The following is a 17,356-nucleotide window of genomic DNA, read 5'->3' as shown; positions in this document are numbered from 1 at the left end:
TGTGATCACATGGAGGAGAGCCCCTACTGGGCAGGATCGGGCAGCCTTTGTGCTGAGTTGGACTGCATTCGTGCTCTCACCTGCCTCGGGTCTGGCCACTCTTGGAATCCAACCAAGGTCAAACCCTAATCCACCACACGGGTCTTTTTTGGAGTAACTCATGAACTCAGGAGCTCTCTGGCCGCTTTGTCTGGTCCCCACCCCTTCCACGCTGATAGCAAACTGTCCGAGGAGTAACAGGAGATGTTCCAGACAGGGCCGGGGCAGAGGAGCTATTCCTGTTTTGGAGAGGGATCCAGTGAGCCCGCACGGCTCGCTGCCCTTGTCTCCACCAGCCCTGCGCTGGCGCCCGCCTCTCCCTCCTTCCTTTTGCCTTCCACGAGAGCCACACCCTCGCTCTGGCCTGGAAGCCTTGCCCCCGCCCCTGAGCCGGCCCCTGCTCAGGCCAAGTCTCTTCCTTTGTCACAGCTCCGCCCAGGCCCAGTCGGATACTCCCGCTGGGAAGGTTGCTATGTTTCCTCCCCATCCACTCTGGGTGTAAGCTGCTGACATGGACCACCCAAAACCCAAGGTCCTCCCAGCAGGTCACCACTGCCCCACCCTAGGAATGCGTGTCTCCAAGGCTGGCAGCGGGAGGTTCTCTGTGCCACCCTCCATCAGGTAGCTATGGCCAGGAGGCTGCGGGGCTGTGCCGGGTGGGGGCTGTCTTAGCAGCCAGGCAGTGGCTTGGCCTGGCTTTGAGTGAGCAGTGCAGAGCGGTAGCGAGGCCCCTGGCGGGGGCACTGTCACTGACAGGCCTTCTTCCCGCCAGGAGATGCGGCCTCTCACTTGACCTGCCCCTGATGCCGCTGCCTCCCACCCGCACGCAGCAGGAGCTCAGCCATGGTGAGCGAGCCTGGAGGCGGAGTTGGCCCCGGCCCCCTTTCAGAGGGCAGCAGCAGTGGCGGTGAGACCTCCAAGGAGAGTTCCAGATGTTCCACACCAGGCCTGGACCCCGAGCGGCACGAGAGACTCCGGGAGAAGATGAAGCGGCGGATGGAATCTGGCGACAAGTGGTTTTCCCTAGAATTCTTCCCTCCTCGGACGGCTCAGGGAGCTGTCAACCTCATCTCAAGGTAAACTGCTGAAGTGGCAGGAGTCGCTGGGCTGGAGGGGGCTGCGGGTGGCACCCTGGGGGAGGGGAGCCTCAGCCTGTTGCACTTTGACCTTCAGAAGAGGCTCCAGAGGGGGTGGGAAGGCAGAGCCAGGGGCTCCTGCATGTCCCCCCACAGCTGGAACTTTTAGGCTCTTCCGTGGAGTAAAATAAAAGGTGGACTCTCCCACTGTGTCCTCTGGCAGGACCTGGGGCTGGGCCAGAAGTCTGGGGAGTCAGAGCAGCAGCTTAGGGAACATTTTCAGCAAGTTAGGAATTTGCATTGTGCCTCTTGAAAACTGGAAATGCCGACTGCGTGACGTTAGCGCTTTGTGGACGGCAGTTCCTTTTCCAAGATTATGCCTTCTGCTGTTTGTGCTTCTCATGTGTCACTCCCACGGGCCTGAAATTTAAAGGCACAAAGTTTTGGGGCGGCACCGCATCATAGCTGGTAGCACGGGCGTGTGTGCCCACGGCCCGGGCCCTCAAGTGGTTCCAGGCTTGTGGCCTGGGTGGCAGCATGAGAAGGGTTATCTGCTGACCCCTTTTTTCTGTCCTAGACTGAGCCTCTGCTTGCCCCTCAGAGTTTCTGGAACGCTTGACCATCCAGATGTCCTCACACACCCACGATACGAAATGTGACATATCATCTCCACAGTGACAGTGTGGTCATGGCAGCCCACACTGGCGGCCGTCAGAGAGCGCCTGCACTGTCCTGAGAGCTGGGGGGGCCCCGATGGGATGTTCTCAGTGTTACTGTGAAGCCCGCACTGTTCACTGCCACATGTCAGAAATGTGGAAACTGAGGCCCAGACAGATGAAGCCGTTTCCCCAGGGTCACACAGCTTATAAGTAGCAAAGCCAGGACACAGGTCACACTGCTTCCAACCTGTATCTGCTGCTTCTGTCTCCCGGGCCCCAAGGGAAGGGGTGAAGGGCAGTGTGCTCCTAGGAGCCCTCACCAGAAAGAAATTCCTTACAGGTTTGACCAGATGGGGGCAGGAGGCCCCCTCTTCGTAGATGTGACCTGGCACCCCGCAGGGGACCCTGGCTCAGACAAGGAAACCTCCTCCATGACGATCGCCAGCACCGCTGTCAACTACTGCGGCCTGGAGACCGTCCTGCACATGACCTGCTGCCGCCAGAGCCGGGCGCAGATCACGGGCTACCTGCGCAAGGCCAGGCGGCTGGGCCTGAAGAACATCCTGGCACTGAGGGGAGGTACGCAGCCAGCACTCCCCTGGGGTGTCGCCTGCCCAAGCCTCTTCTGTGTCTGGGGTGATCTTTTCCCTTTCTCTGGGCCCGTGCCGAGCACTCTCAGGGCGCTCTCCAGGCCAGTGGCATCAGCAGGCGTTGTGGGTCGTGAGGACCGTGGGCTCTGCACAGGGGAGCTGCGCCTGGACCTCTTGACCTCCACTTAGGCGCTCAGTGAGGGTCGCAGCCAGGGTCTGGTCACTCCCGTCCTGGCTAGCACGGCTTCATCAATCGCTGGCAGCGCCCGCTCTTGGCCTGGTCAGTGAGTGCAGCGCTGGCCCGTGGCCTGGGAGTGAGAGTAGCTGCTTATGCCCCTGGTGCTGGTCATCGGGCCACCTGAGTGTGGGACTTAGGGCCTCGTGCTCCCGCCGCACGGCCGCTTCTCACCTGAGAGGGGTAGGAGGTTTTCCTGGGAGGCAAAAGCTCAAGAGGCTGGAGAGCAGGCTCAGGGTTGGGAGACACCAGAACAGATGGCGTGGGAGCGAGGCCGCTCCCCCCGCACAGCACCTGCGGTCAGCCCTCGGAAACGGTGGCAGGCTGGCCTCTGTCCTCCCGCAGTTTTCCAAGTACTCTGCTAGAAAGGGGAGACACCGTTTCAGTAATGCGGAGGCGCTGCCTTCCAGGAACACTCAGTCCTGGGTGCAGGGGTCGGGGAGACGAGCGGAAAGACTACTGGAAATGGGGTTTCCTGGTGACTGACCGCCAACCCTGCAGACCCCGTTGGTGACCACTGGGAAGAGGAGGAGGGAGGCTTCAACTTCGCCGTGGACTTGGTGAAGCACATCCGAAGCGAGTTTGGCGACTACTTTGACATCTGTGTGGCAGGTGAGTGGCTGGAGTGTCCCAGTGTGTGGAGGTGGGAAGGGATGGGACCCTCAGAGCGGCACAGAGCCCACCGGTCACCTATCAGGTCCCAGCGTGCCAGGGCCTGCGCCCCTCAAGCCAGGGAGGTGCAGAGGAGACTCCAGCAGCACCCTCACTCGTGTCTGTCACTGTCTGCTTCCAGTCCTTGTCCTCTTTCTTGAAACAAAAGAGGGGATTAAGATTCCAGGAGGCAGGGTACCTCAGAACCCGGCCTGGACCCTGGACGGCCTTGGGCCACTGGGTATGGAGTCAGGGAGCTGTGGAAACCACGCCCCCTCGTTCTCTGGGGCCACCTGTCCCTCTGGGACACATCTCTGTCCCACTCCACATCCGCTCCCTGCCTAGGCCGGCACACCGGAAACGTTGCCTTCCACACGTGTCCCTGCCCCGGGTCAGCGCTTCCGCCAGCAGACGTCTCAGTGTCCATCTTGGTTCTCAGGAATCACGTCGCTTCCCCTCCAAGTCCTCACTGGCGAGGAATGGACAGGGCAGGTGCCCCATCTTAGGGGCTGGGCCCAGACGCTCCAAGGAGGCCTCGGCTGTGGGGAAGCGGCTTGTGTGTGCAGGAACAGTCCTTTGTCACATTATCTCAGCATGACGGTTTTTTCTCAAATATTTCAAAGAAAACTGCGTCATTTTTATATTAAATATGTGGTGTTGTGGAGCCGTATTTCAACGTGATGTGAACATAAAGGTTAAGCCGTGTGACTTCGAGGAAAGGACTGTGTGGGGGTGGCTCAGGGCTCAGGCCCAGGCCCCCACGCCCATGTCTGTTCATTCTGCGTCAAGGTGGCTGAGCGCAGGCCACCATATGAGTCAGGGGCAGGATGGGTGCTGGCAGGCACCATAGCTCGCACGGGCCCCAGGCAGCTGGTCAGCGGGTGTGTGCAGTGGGCCCCTCTGGTCAGGAGAGGAAGCCAGCAGAGCCGTGAGCTTAAGTCGCCACGTGCCCCGGTGCTTTGCTGGGGCTGTTTTGGTCGATTAGGGAAGTGGGCCTGGAGGTGGGTGGGAAAGAGGATCATGGGACTAGAAAGCGCAGCTGGCCTTGACAGAGCAGTAAGCTGAGCCAGACCCAGTAGGAGGTGAGCGTGAGGCTGGGCTGCTGTGGCGGTCTGCGCTACTAAGGCCTCTGCTTTGCAAATGCCTGCTGGCAAGAAAAAAAAATCTTTTCATATCCATTTTTGATGACTCAAGGGTTTCTTAAGAGCAAAACCCTTATCACAGGCAAACAGCTTGCCTGCCCAACAGGCTGGGTCATAGGCCTGCGTCCTTGCTACCGTGGGGCCAGCCCTGGACTCGGGCCCAGACGCAGCAGTCTGCTCTGCTGGCAGGCCCCCGGCCTGTCTTCCTGTGCAGGCCAGGAGGAGAGTGCTGTTTCGGTCAGTTAGGAAAGCGGGGCGTCTGGAGGACATCTGGGCCTGCCTCCCAGGCCCAGAATTCAGCGTCTTTGGCAGCCCCAGCTCCCGGCATCCCAGCAGCCCAGCACTTCACGGCCCGGGAGCCATCAACCTGAGCCTCACTCTGGTCCTGCCGCGGAAGCCACCCAGACTCCAAGATGAATCTTTGATCCCTGGAACAGTAGTTACCCCGTCTTCTTCATTCTTTCCTTCAAGCTAATCACCTCCGCTTTCTTCCTTCTGTAACATAGTTTCTACCTTTGCACTCTTGAGACCAGTCCAGTGCCTGGAGTCAGGCCAGTGCTGCATGTGGCCTGCTGTCTTGTCCGTGACCTAGAGGGAGCCGGATTTACCTGGCGAGGTGCCAGGGCCATGAGGCGGGACAGCGTGGGGCTTTTGCGTTATTCACCCCTTCCCTTGGGAGGGTGGCTGTAAGCCAGCTGTCACCGAGGTGGCCCACCAGGGGGCCGAGGGGGCGGCGGTGAGCCCAGCCTCTCACCGTGAGGCCTGTCCACGCTGTGCTCTTGGAAAGCACAAGTCTGAAGCCTGAGGCAGAGACCCCTGTTCCCTGTTCTCACTCACCTGAGCAGGTGAAGCCACCCTCTCCCTCTTGTCATCCCTATTGGCAGGTTACCCCAAAGGCCACCCCGACGCAGGGAGCTTTGAGGCCGACCTGAAGTACTTGAAGGAGAAGGTGTCCGCAGGAGCTGACTTCATCATCACCCAGCTTTTCTTTGAGGCGGACACGTTCTTCCGCTTTGTTAAGGCCTGCGCCGAGATAGGCATCACCTGCCCCATCCTCCCCGGAATCTTTCCCATCCAGGTGAGGGTTCCAGGATGGCTGGGGCTCCCTCCTTGCCCTGGCTCACCGTTGGGGTGAAGCGCCAGGTTCAAGGTCAAGTTCTTTTCTGATGCTTCTTGAGACTTCCCACGAGACCTGGCGTCCTGCCGCCCATTGTGGTGGCCGCTCGTGCTGCCCTCTCCCCACAATAGCAACTCTCTGTCGGTGGGGCTTGCACTTGGGCTCACGGGCAAGCGTCACTAAAAGGAAGTTTCAGTCAAATCGGTGTTTCCCAGCATGGTTTCATCAGAATCACTTGATACATGTTTTCAAGAAATCCGTCTTTAGATCCCATCCTGTAGGGTTCTCTGGCGCTGGGCCTAGGGGTTTGTGTGTGACTTCTTCAGTTTTGCTGGGGATTCTGATGATGAGTGAGGCTGGGGGACCCCTGGGTTAGCTGGCCACCTGGTTTTCAATAAATATATCGGGGAGGGGAGGGCCAAAGGGCTGCCTCAGACTGATGGCAGGAAAGCAGCTGCTGTCCCCCTGGGGGCGTGGCAGGAGCAGACACGGCAGCCGCTCTCGAACCAGACGGCTGGCCTTTCCGGCTGGCCTTTCCGGCTGGCCTTTCCGGGCCGGGCTGTGCCGTATCAGGCGGCCTAGTGGGGAAGGGCAGGAGATGGGCCTTCAGGGAGGGGCGGGTGGGCGGGGCACCCACACCCCTCGCGTCCCCACAGGGCTACCACTCCCTGCGGCAGCTTGTGAAGCTGTCCAAGCTGGAGGTGCCACAGCAGATCAAGGACGTGATCGAGCCCATCAAAGACAACGATGCTGCCATCCGCAACTATGGCATCGAGCAGGCTGTAAGCCTGTGCCAGGAGCTCCTGGCCAGTGGCCTGGTGCCTGGCCTCCACTTCTACACCCTCAACCGTGAGGTGGCCACCACCGAGGTGCTGAAGCGCCTGGGCCTGTGGAAAGAGGACCCCAGGTGAGGCCACGCAAGGTCCAAAGTCACAGACTGGGCAGGCCGAGCTGTGCTGGCCACCCCGGGCCTGAGGGCTGTCTGTGACGCGGCCAGCGGTACGCTTGGGCTTCGGACTGCGGAACGCGGCTCAGCGCTGCCCCTTCCCCCTCTCGCCCAGGCGCCCCCTGCCTTGGGCTGTCAGTGCCCACCCCAAGCGCCGGGAGGAAGATGTCCGCCCCATCTTCTGGGCTTCCAGACCAAAGAGCTACATTTACCGCACCCAGGAGTGGGATGAGTTCCCCAATGGCCGCTGGTGAGCCCTGCGGGTCCCCCGCAAACGAATTCCATTTCCTGGGCGGAGGGCGGCAGCCTGTTGCGTGCTTCTGCCCGAGCGCCTGGGCGAGGAGGCACAAGGTGCACGGATGGCCCTTCACGCGTCGCCCGGGCATGTGGGGCAGTGGTCCTGCTTCTGGAACCCGAGGTTGGGAGTGGACGCTGGCTGACCTGTGGGCGCCTCCTCCACCAGGGGCAATTCGTCCTCCCCAGCCTTTGGGGAGCTGAAGGACTACTACCTTTTCTACCTGAAGAGCAAGTCCCCCAGGGAAGAGCTGCTCAAGATGTGGGGGGAGGAGCTGACCAGCGAAGAGAGTGTCTTTGAAGTCTTCGCCCACTACCTCTCGGGAGAGCCAAACCGGAATGGCTACAAGGTGAGTGCTGTGGGGGGGCCCTGGTGACACCCCACTCTGTCTCTCCGTGGCCCAGCCTCACCCTTCTGTGTCTGCACATGACCCCGCCCCCCCCAAATGGAAAGGGCAGACCCAGGCCCGTGCGGCCCCACCTGGGACTTTGGCAGGCCCTGGGAGGCAGAGACCAGCCGAGAGGAGGGTCGCCCCAGCCTGGCCCACCTGTCCCCAGGTGACCTGCCTGCCCTGGAGTGACGAGCCCTTGGCGGCGGAGACGGGCCTGCTGAGGGAGCAGCTGCTGCGGGTGAACCGGCAGGGCATCCTCACCATCAACTCGCAGCCCCGCATCAACGGGAAGCCGTCCTCCGACCCTGTGGTGGGCTGGGGCCCCAGCGGGGGCTACGTCTTCCAGAAGGTACCGCCGAGCACACAGGGCCACCCCTCCTGGGCCGCGCCAGGCGATGAGGCTCGTTGTTCTGAGCCTCCATGGATCCGAGTGGGCGGACAGAGCTGGGCAGGCTGGCCTCCTGGAAAATGGGGAGACACCACATCCCCTTCTGGGGGGAACGCGACAGTGCTCAGCGCGTCACATGGGAAGGACAGAGGAAGCTTTCACCGGGTGGAGCTTTGCTCACCGTGCTTCAGACACCTTGTCCCAGGGCCCCCGGAGGCAGCGTGATGTTCAAGCGTGCGCCCACGGGCTCTGGGGCTGGAAAGGCCTGGTCTGGGCACCAGCTGGCTCTTCGCCGTCAGTGCCGCCCGGGTGCCCACCTTCGCTGAGCTTAGTCCCCTCGTCTGTAAAATGGGGCCGGGAGGGTCATAGCTGGTGAGCCGAAATCCACCCAGCATAATTCCAGAGAGAAGGTTGGTGCTTGAACAGCCCTCCAAAATGACCCCCACCCCTTGCCCCTGTAGCTGTTACTGTCCAGCAAGTGGGGAGGGACATGTGCCTCCCACCTGCCCCTCAGCTCTAGACTGGCCTTCCCCACGGTGCTGTGAGGCCTTCTCCATGGAGCCCTCCCTGGCCTTTGCAGGCCCCTGCAGACCCAGGCCCCTGCAGACCCAGGCCCCTGCAGACCCAGACCCGTGTATACTCAGGCCCGTGCAGACCCAGGCCCCTGCAGACCCAGACCCCTGCAGACCCAGACCCCTGCAGACCCAGACCCCTGCAGACCCAGGCCCCTGCAGACCCAGACCCATGTACACCCAGACCCGTGCAGACCCAGGCCTGTGCAGACCCAGGCCCGTGCAGCTCCACAATTCACGATCCATCCGGAGGTGCCCTGCGTCTTGGCATGCAGCACACGGGTCTGGAGGACCAGCGCCTGACTGGTGGTGCTGGCACGCACATGGGCAGCACAGAGGGGGCATCTGGCAAGGACTTGGGGTTGCCGCTATGGCGGGCGCCTGACTCCCCCGCAGGCCTACCTGGAGTTCTTCACTTCCCGCGAGACCGTGGCGGCGCTGCTGCAGGTGCTGAAGAAGTACGAGCTCCGGGTGAACTACCACATCGTGGACGTGAAGGTGGGCAGCTCCGGGGCCAGACAGCGGCCACACTCAGCCAGGAGGGCTCGAGGCAGACCCACAGCCAGGCCCCAGGCTCAGAGCTCCCCGCTCGAGGGGGAGACCGCCAGAGAGTGACCGCGAGCCAGCGTGGGCAGTCACACCGGCTCGGAACAGGACGCCGGCACCCCAGAGCGGGACGGCGAACCTGGAGGTCAGGGACAGAAGCGTCCTGCATGGCCTGAATCCTCAAGGACGGGGTGAGAAGCACCCGGGAAAGAGCAGGGGCAGGCCTGGCCTCGGGCCACTGCTGAGGGCGTCCTCAGGCCTCCACTAACCCCCGCCGGGAATCGGCTTTTTCCCTGAGGGCAGCAGCGCGTCAGCAGTGGAGTGACTTGACTCCGTGTTTCAGGGCACGGGGACCGCTGTGTGGACAGTGGGGCGGAGGAGACCGGGGCAGAGGCTCTGTGAGGCTAGAGCATGGCTGGGAGGGGGCGAGGGGGCAGGCAAGGGCCAGGACAGCCCCCCGGGGCTCGGCAGAGGCTGCAGAGCTGGGAGAGCAGGTGGCGAGCCCCAAGCGAGGAGAGGTGGTCTTACCCAGCCCGCTCCTACCCCACCCACCCTCCTCAGGGCGAAAACATCACCAATGCCCCGGAGCTGCAGCCCAACGCTGTCACTTGGGGCATCTTCCCTGGACGAGAGATCATCCAGCCCACCGTGGTGGACCCTGTCAGCTTCATGTTCTGGAAGGTACGGCTTGCCCTGCCCCCCAGAAGGGCCTTGGCCGGGCAGCGCTGCTGGGGCCCAGGCCTCGGTCTTCCTGGCTGTGCCTGACTGTGACTCATCATGTTTATTCTGGGCTGGGGGTGGGGTGGGAGGTGGCACTGGCAGTGGCCTCATTCTATTCCTGGAAATGTCCTGTGGGGCAGCGACAGGGGCCCTGCAGCCCTGGTAACTGCCTCGTGTGCTGGTGTGCACGCCCACCGTCTGCAGGACGAGGCCTTCGCCCTGTGGGTGGAGCAGTGGGGCAAGCTGTACGAGGAGGAGTCCCCGTCCCGCATGATCATCCAGTGCATCCACGACAACTACTTCCTGGTCAACTTGGTGGACAATGAGTTCCCGCTGGACACCTGCCTGTGGCAGGTGGTAGAAGACGCGTTTGAGCTGCTCAAGCGGTCGGCCCCGGGCCAGCGAGGGCCAGAGGCTGCACCCTGACATCCCTGCCTGGAAGCCACTGGGTCCCACCTTCCTCCTCACCAGGCCTGGGTCTCGAGGACCCCTGCCTCGTCCTTCCTCCCCAAGCCCGGGCCTCCACCCCCAGAGGACGATGGAGCCAGCGACGGCGAGGCTCTGGGCTCCGGCCCGACCCAGCGGGCCCAGAGGCGCCTGGTGCCCTCTGGACTGTCTGGAGTCTCCTTGTGGGGAGACCTGCAGAGGTCTGTGCAGGCAGAACTGCCTCCTCGCTGAGAAGGGGAGGAGACTGGTTAGTGCTGACTGAGCGCCTAGCACAGCCCCGGAGCCCGCCGGAAGGAACGGCCAGTGACCTTGCTCTCAGGCCTGCATAGGAGCAGCAGTGAGGGCGGGTGGCCAGCACCGAGGCCTTCAGAAGAGACAGCGAAGGGGCTGTGGCCCCTCCGCCTCCAGGACACTGGCCGCCGGGCATGACCCACTTGCTAGAAGGGGCAGACCGGTGCCCCTGGACGGCCTGGGGCTGAGACGCCACTGCCGCTACCTGACAGCGCAGTTTTCGTCTTTCCACAGTGCTGCTTTCTGACACGGTGTCTGTAGTCCTGGGACTCGAGAGCCAGTGCCCCGTATGGGCCACAGGGAGCCTGGCTGCCCCTCCTCCCCTGGCCACAGGGGCGCCCTGCCGTTCCCAGCAAGGGCGAAGATGGGGTTCGCCCAAGCAGGCTTGTTTCTTCCTGGCTTTTTGAAGTGCTACGTGCCGTCTCCCCTCTGTCCACCCCTCTCCAAAGCTGTGTGCCTGGCACTGCTCCCCAGGGGGCAGCCTCAGGCCCCGCTGCCCAGGGTGGGGACAGGCAGCCACACACGGGCTGGCCCTGCTCCTGTCTTGCAGGCTCAGCAGGAAGGACAGGGGTGGGGTGGAGGCCCAGAGAGCAGCCTGGCAGACGGCAGAGGCTGGCGTGTCCTGTGCCTTCCTTCCCAGGCCAGCTGGCCAGGGCCAAGGGTCAGCCTTGAACAGAGACAGCAAGAAAAGCAGCTAGAACTAAAACAGGCATTTTATTGTCCTGCAGGGCCTGGCTGTGGGATCAGTGCCCTGTGGCTAACAGCTTGCATGTCCTGGTGGGCAGGGCCCAGGGGCAGGGTGACAGGGCCTTTCCAGGGAGGCCAGTTCCATTCCGCTGCTCTTTCAGGGCAGTAAGTCACCGCACAGCCGGGCCCTGCGCCAGCCTGCTCCCGGGGCTCCGGGCGTCCGGCCTGCTCCGGGCTCTCCTGCTGCGGCAGCACCTTTCCTGGGGCCCCGGCTGCCAGGCTCTGACGCCACTTCTCAAAGGCCTGGAGCGAGGGTGGGCGAAGGAGCGGCTGTGGGGCTCGCCGTGTCTGCACCGAGCGCGGGGCCCGTGCCCAGGCCTGTGTTCCCAGGGGAACAGCTGCCTTCCCCCACCCAGGCAGGAGGCCCTGCCCGGGCCAGACGCGCGATTCACAACGAGCCGAGTCCGTGAGGGGTGGCGATGCTCAGTGCAGCGGTCAGGGTGGGCTGGCGGAGACCAGGGCGCTGTGCCCCGCGGCCGGTGGGGGTGGCAGCGTGCCGAGGCCAACCCCGCTCCCCTGACTACTTGGCCGCCGGCCACACCACAGGCTTCAGAATCCGAGTTCTTGTCTCAGCGAACTGACCTGCCTCCCTGCCCGCAGAAGGCAGACCCCGGCTCAGAAACGGCCAGGGGTGACCCGTTCTGGAGAGCTGCTGGGCGCTGCGGGGAGCGGGGGCAGAGTCCCGGCGCGACCTGGGGGAGCAGCCAGCCACCTTGTTGCCGCTGGAGTTGCTGAGCCACCCTCAGCTGCAGGACCCGCCGCCGCCACGCTCTCCAGACCCACCTCAGCTGCCACTCCCGGAGCTGTGGGGACAGGCGTTGGGAGCCTCGGCCTGGCCCGCCGCCCCCGCCCCTCGGCCCCATGGGGAGGCTGTCACCGCGGGTGTGAAGGCCGCGGCCTGGGTCTGTCCTGGGCTTCAGGCCCGGCTCTAGTCTGACCTCTCTGGGCTGGGACTGAGAAGGAACAAGACGGCGTTGCCTGAAAGCACCAGGCACCCCCCTGTGACTGAGAAGGAACAAGATGGCGTTGCCTGAAAGCACCGGGCACCCCCCTGTGACTGAGAAGGAACAAGATAGCGTTGCCTGAAAGCACCGGGCACCCCCCTGTCACCAGCATCTGAGCCAGCTGCTCTGCGCCCCAAGCGTCCACCCAGCCCCGCCACGTCCTGGCCGGACGGCGGGCCTGCTGGGCAGCCTGGTGCCAGTGGAGCAGAGCCTCGAGATGCCAGCGCTGCAGGTACTTCCTCCTGCGGGCAGAGGCCCTGCTGCTTGGGACCACACCTGACCCCTCTGAGCCTCGCCCCTGCCTGCGCTCCCGCACCGGCAAGCGCCAGCCAGGGGGCCACTGCAGGGCCGCCCGCCCCTCCCGCGCCTGTGGGCACACAGCTGCTCCTACCCCAGCTGCCTTCTCTGGGGCACATCCCCCTCTGCCAGCGTCCAGCCCCAGGCCCAGCTGGTGCCTGTCGGCCACCGCCTCTGCAGCCAGAGCGGGGAGACATGCCGCAGGGGAGGCAGCGAGTCGCCTGGAGAGGGGAGCCGTCGGGAGAGGTTCAGGCATGGGCTCAGGAGAGGAGTGCGGAGCACCCCCTGGGCTGCCCGCAGGTCACAGTGATGCATGACGAGGGGCAGACAACAAAAGCACTGTCCCCCCTCACCTCCCCGCCCTGGACTACTGCCCAAAGAGAAGTAGCGGCTGGGGCATGAGAAAATGCCCCGGCTTTCTCAAGATGGCTGCCGTTGATGAAAGGAAATAGATGGGGCAACAAAATCTCTACGTTCTTGGAACAGCTCCAAGGTGGTTTCCAGCCCTGAGCTGGCCAGGGACCCCCTGGCCCTGGCCCAACAGCAGGGTGTCCTTACGCTGTGCCGGGGACTTTCCTCTCCACTCCCTCTGCGCTCGGAGGCTGTGGTGCTGGGCCGGCCGGGGCGGCAGGGGTCCCGGCCCCTGGGCTGCAGTGTGGGTCTGGGGGAACAGCAGCGAGGAGCACCAGGCTGGAGCTCTGGGACCCAGCTGAGCCCGAGCTCCAGAGGCGGCTGAGAAGGGGCCCGGAGTACTGCGGCCACCGCTGCGGGTCCCCACCCGCCACGTGGCTGGAGGCCAAGCCGAGGGGTGGGCACAGTGGCTACCTGTGCCAGGTACAGCCTGGAGCTGGCCAGCGGCGTCCCTGCGGAAGCCCCCTTCTGCCGCCTCGGCGCGGCCTGGCCGCAGCTCCCAGCTCCTCTGGCAGGGGCCGAGTGCCCTGAGGGGGGTGGGCTGCCCGCTGAGGCTGTTCAGAGAGGAGGGGACTGGGGGTGGCGGTAGTGGCCAGCCCAGCCCCTCCTCTGTTGCTCTCAGTTTCTCCAGCCTTGGCTACCAGGAGTGGATGGGAGAGGTCAGCAATCCTACTCTGAACACAAAAATCGTGCCTCGGATCGAGGCGTGGAACACCTCAGGATCCCCGAATGTGCCCTTGCCCTCGTCTTGCCCTATCTGCAGTGCTCGCTGCGCGTAACCAGAGCCCGTCCTTTCCGCTCCATTACAAATGTACTTTGGTCTTTTTTCTTAGACTTTCTAAGTGTGTTAGAAAGTGTGTTCCTGCATTCAGGTCATCTTTAGGGACACCGTGCGTCCTGCCAGGAACTGGGCTATGTGTCCCTCAGGGACACACATCCACGGGCCGCTGGGGTCACCCACGCCTGGCTTTCCTAGAGGCCTCTGTCCTCCTGCTGGCCATCAAGTTCTTGTCACCATTCGCTGGCGTCAGAACTCACTGCTGTGGGTGGAGAGGGGCTGGCGATTAGGAATTGGGAAGGAAATTCTTGTCACTGGTGTTTCCTGATGTTTCTCTAGTGAGCTTGTTTCACTTCTCCAATAATAAAAAAGTGACTTGAGGGATCACTACTGCCCCGGGAACCTGTCTGGTCTGAGGCTGCGCCTGGGCCCCAGCTTAGGTGTTGACTCCCTAGCGGGGCGTGGCCCCGGGTCCTGCCTGCACTGCCCCTGCCTGGGCCGGGCACTCCCCACCCACGCGCTCAGCGGGGTCCAGACCTGGAGCTGGCTGTCTTCTGGGTGGGGGGTTGTCTGAGAACTGGGTAAGGGCACTGTCTGCAGGGCCGCCCGGCCCCCCGAAAGCATTCACCCTTCCCTCCAGGGGCTGAAACGAGCTGGTCCTCCAGTGGTCTGGGGCCACTTTAGACCCCCCACCCCACCTGGGCCCACCCTCACCTGCTTCCACGGGGCTGGGGTGTCTGTCAGAGCCGGTTGCTGCTCTCTGCTGTCCGGCCTGGGCCAGGGCCCGGGGTGGGCAGTGCTGGCCTTCTGGACTTCAGCCCCACGTTCCAGCTGTGACGTGAGCAGTGCGGTCCGCCACTGGGCCCAGTGAGTCCGCGGGAGGCGCCCAGGCCCAGCCTGCTGGAACTGGGCGAGGGAGCTCGCAGGAGACCACCCCGGGCTGCTGCCTGAGCCCAGGCCTGTAGGACCCTGGGGGAGAGGGCGGAGCACACACACCTGCAGTGCAGACCAGGGACTCCCAGCCCTGCAGGGCGCCCTCCCAGCCTGGCAGAGGCCCAGGCCCCTTCTCCTCCCTTCATCCCCCTCCATGTCACGGTGAAGTGGACATGGAGGGCAGCAGAACCTCACACTGCAGGCAAGCCCACTGCTTAAGGGCCGGAGAGGGCAGGCGCCTGGGCTGCCCCCGTGCTCTGCTTCATAAGGGTTATGGAGCGCCTGCTGGGGTCTGCCTTTCCCTGAGCCCAGCCCAGACCTGCAGGTGTTAGCGCTGACCCCGAGGGCAGGCCTATTATCCTGTAGCTGAGACGCACCTGCGGATGTCTCGCACAGCCAGAAAGGGCCGAGCTGGGCAGACACCAGGACCACCTCTCCCTACCACCACCGGCACCCAGTACCCTCCCCCCACCACCGCCCAACACAGGCTTGGGGCCCCAAGTGGAAATACGGTGGGGCGCTGCCCTCTGGCCATGGGCACCCACCTTGCGCTCAGCCTCCGGGCAGCGTGGGCTCGGCTGAGCCGGCACTGCGAGCCTCCTGCACCCACAGCCCCCAGCACAGGGCCACCCTGGCCTGGGCCTGAGCTTGCTCTTCTGCCCGCTGGCGGGCCTCTCAGTGCTGGCCCAAGGCCACTCGCCATGCGACAAAGGCCTGCTGGGCCCAGGCCCTGCGCAGCTGCCTGTCAGCCCGGCACTCTCGCGCACAGCTCCTCCAGAGAGCGACGGAGGCCTGGGCCACACGCCACTCCTGTGCTCCGGCTGCAGCAGCCCCTCGGGCTCCCTGCGTGGCAAAGGTGACCCCAGGGGGCCTTGTCTCCAAACCATCCTGGAAAGCGCCATGCTTGGCCCCAAGAACCCCTCTGACTCTCATACGCCCAGACCAGGCCTGTAAACAGCTGCAAAACAGAAGCAGGAGAGGGCCCCGCTGGGTCCCACAGCCAGCTGAATTTATGCAAAGCGCACCCGCAGAAGCCACACCAAGCACCACAGGTGCACGTGAGTTTGCACACAGCAGGCCCGGAGCCTTAACTGCATCCACCCAGCGCACCAGGCGAGAGCACCGACTGTCATTTAGGGCTGGGGGGTGCATACAGACTCCTGTGGGGTGGGGTCAGACGCTGCCTTCAGGACTAGGGAACCGAGGGCCAGTGGGGTGGAGTCCAGCGCCCCAGGGGGAGACCACACCCTGCCCTCCCCTCACAGGCCAGGAGGCCGGTAAGGGGGAGACTGCCCCACACCCCAGGGGCTCAGAAAGTTCTGTTCAGATGCCAAAAATAAAGCACAACAGTCAATCACCGGTTCGCTGGCCCCATGGGGACACTGGGGACATGTGCAGACTTGTGACCGGGCGGGAAGGAGCTTCACCTGGCCCTGCTTTCGCTCTGCATTAATGAACGCTAACAGCTGCTCTAAGGTCATCTCTGGAGAGTCTCACAAGTCCCCACTCTGATTCCTCAGACACCACGCATGGTGGGAGGGGTGGAGTGCCCTCTGGACTGGACCCTCTGAAGCCACAGGGCTGGAGGTGGCGCCCTGGGGGCTGCGGGGTGCAGTGTGGGTTTGGGGCTTGTTCTCCCGCACCGCCCCAGCCCAGCAGACAAGGAAAGGGCAGGGCGTGGCGGCGGCTCTGGGTCCAGGCTGGGGTCCCCAGGCCCGTTTCCCCAGGGCGGCTTAGCAGAGGCCACCCAGCCCCCGGGTCCGCCCCCGCTCCTCCGGGGGTGGGAAGGACCTGCCCCCACTGCCATCAGGTCCATGCACCTCGGCACGGGACGGGACGTGGCTCCAGCCTGACCACCGTGAGTCTCCGGCGCACCGCGGCCTGCCGCCAGCCCCAGAGCAGGGCCCTCCGCCGGCTCTGGAGGTGGCCATGCTCCCACCTCTGGTACTTGTCACGCAAAGCTGCTGCCCTGCGGCCAGAGAGCCGCTGCAGTCACGGGCGCTCACCCGGCCTTGCTCTGGGCCCCGCCAGGGACCCCTGGGCTCTGCCCAGCCAGGCTCCGCCTGCCACCCAAGCAGTGTGATGGAGGCCTTGATGACCGGTGTCCTGCGTGACCCGGCTAACCCAGCTCGCAGCGTGGGTTTGGATTTCTTGGCCATGTTTAGGGATTAGGTGGATGCACCTAAAAATCGAAATGCCCAGCTTTTCTTTTAAAACTAGGAGGGCTGGCAAGTGGGGGTGCATCAGAGCATTCCTGGGTAACAGGGCAACAGGGCTGGAGGGGTCCCCAGGGTGAGGCCCACCGGGCCGGGGAGACGGGCCTCGGCAGCTAGCCTCCCCTGACCCACAGACGCTGAGATACTGAGCGTGTGCGGCTTGAAACTAGTGAGTGTCGGGGATTTGAACCCTTAGCTGGGTTCAAATGAAGTGCAAAGAAAACTGCGCTCTGTCTGGAGGCCAGGACCCCTGTCGGACAGGACCCCTGTCGGGGCTCCCCGCCCCCATTCTTCCGGCTGCTCTGGGGAGCAGCAGCAGAGGCCAGGCCAGCTAGTCTCCCCACCCGCCCCCAGACCGTGCCCTTCTGCTGCTCCCACTCCCTCTCCACTGCTCTATCTGCTGAGCCATCGCCTCTCCGCCTCCTGGAAGCCCTCCCTGACTAGCTGTACTCTGAGGACGCCTCGTCTCTGGGTGGGGTGGGCAGCCCGGTGACTCTGGAAGACCAGGTGAGGGTGATGGTGAGTAGGAGGAGGAAGGGGTGGTGGGTGCCGAGCCGAGCTTGTGTGTATTGTCTCAGAGTCCCCACACTCACCCTTGGAGGTGGGGACTGCTGTCACCCCCTTACAAAAGGGTAGGCGCAGACTCCGAGGTTAAGCAGTTTGGTTCAAGAGCACAGGGACGTGAACCCAGACTACTAGTGGGGCTCATCCCCGGGTCCTGTGCTGCCCCCCGGGTGTGTGGAGCGGGCACCAGCGCTGGACTCTGCCAGCAGCAACAACCCGAGTCTCCCACCCGCTGGCCCCGCCCCCGCGGAGTCCTGGCCCCGCCCCCACTCACTCTGCCAGCAGCATCAACCCCTCTCCC

The 17,356-nt window shown here is 63.9% G+C and overlaps 3 protein-coding genes across 6 annotated transcripts in view; 1 reads left to right on the top strand and 2 right to left on the bottom strand.

The window, feature by feature from the left end:
• The first annotated feature begins 479 nt into the window (after positions 1–479).
• MTHFR (methylenetetrahydrofolate reductase (NAD(P)H)) lies at positions 480–10,962 on the top strand. 3 transcript variants are annotated; one of them, XM_012722366.1, is made up of 12 exons: positions 480–660; positions 870–1,115; positions 2,115–2,353; positions 3,101–3,211; positions 5,277–5,470; positions 6,166–6,416; positions 6,571–6,705; positions 6,919–7,099; positions 7,308–7,490; positions 8,498–8,599; positions 9,209–9,328; positions 9,572–10,962. In XM_012722366.1, exons 1-12 carry the CDS (start codon positions 551–553, stop codon positions 9,791–9,793), a joined length of 2,094 nt encoding a protein of 697 aa, XP_012577820.1. In that variant the 5' UTR covers positions 480–550; the 3' UTR covers positions 9,794–10,962. The 3 variants fall into 3 exon arrangements, with proteins under 3 accessions (XP_012577820.1, XP_012577822.1, XP_012577821.1); XM_012722367.1 differs by having other exon boundaries at positions 575–660; positions 812–1,115; XM_012722368.1 differs by lacking the exons at positions 9,209–9,328; positions 9,572–10,962 and having other exon boundaries at positions 8,286–8,574.
• Positions 10,963–11,266: 304 nt separating this feature from the next.
• LOC105853399 lies at positions 11,267–12,492 on the bottom strand. Of its 2 annotated transcripts, none has more exons than XM_012722369.1 (2): positions 11,883–12,492; positions 11,267–11,830 (listed from the first exon to the last, which is right to left on the bottom strand). In XM_012722369.1, the coding sequence occupies exons 1-2, from the start codon at positions 12,407–12,409 to the stop codon at positions 11,422–11,424; spliced, it is 936 nt and encodes a 311-aa protein (XP_012577823.1). In that variant the 5' UTR covers positions 12,410–12,492; the 3' UTR covers positions 11,267–11,421. The 2 variants fall into 2 exon arrangements, with proteins under 2 accessions (XP_012577823.1, XP_012577824.1); XM_012722370.1 differs by having other exon boundaries at positions 11,267–11,899; positions 11,952–12,492.
• A 1,590-nt stretch (positions 12,493–14,082) lies between these two features.
• The window catches only part of LOC101625166 (uncharacterized protein C1orf167-like), a 17,468-nt gene continuing 14,194 nt past the window's right edge, over positions 14,083–17,356 (bottom strand). The window contains 3 exon segments of the mRNA XM_012722074.1: positions 14,083–14,173; positions 14,821–14,867; positions 14,870–15,233. Coding sequence (XP_012577528.1) covers positions 14,083–14,173; positions 14,821–14,867; positions 14,870–15,233 — 502 coding nt within the window.

This window comes from Condylura cristata, unplaced genomic scaffold (assembly GCF_000260355.1).
Source record: "Condylura cristata isolate star-nosed mole 26May11 unplaced genomic scaffold, ConCri1.0 scaffold00008, whole genome shotgun sequence".
Classification (NCBI taxonomy): Eukaryota; Metazoa; Chordata; class Mammalia; order Eulipotyphla; family Talpidae; genus Condylura; species Condylura cristata.
This window is presented reverse-complemented; position numbering and strand designations above follow the sequence as displayed.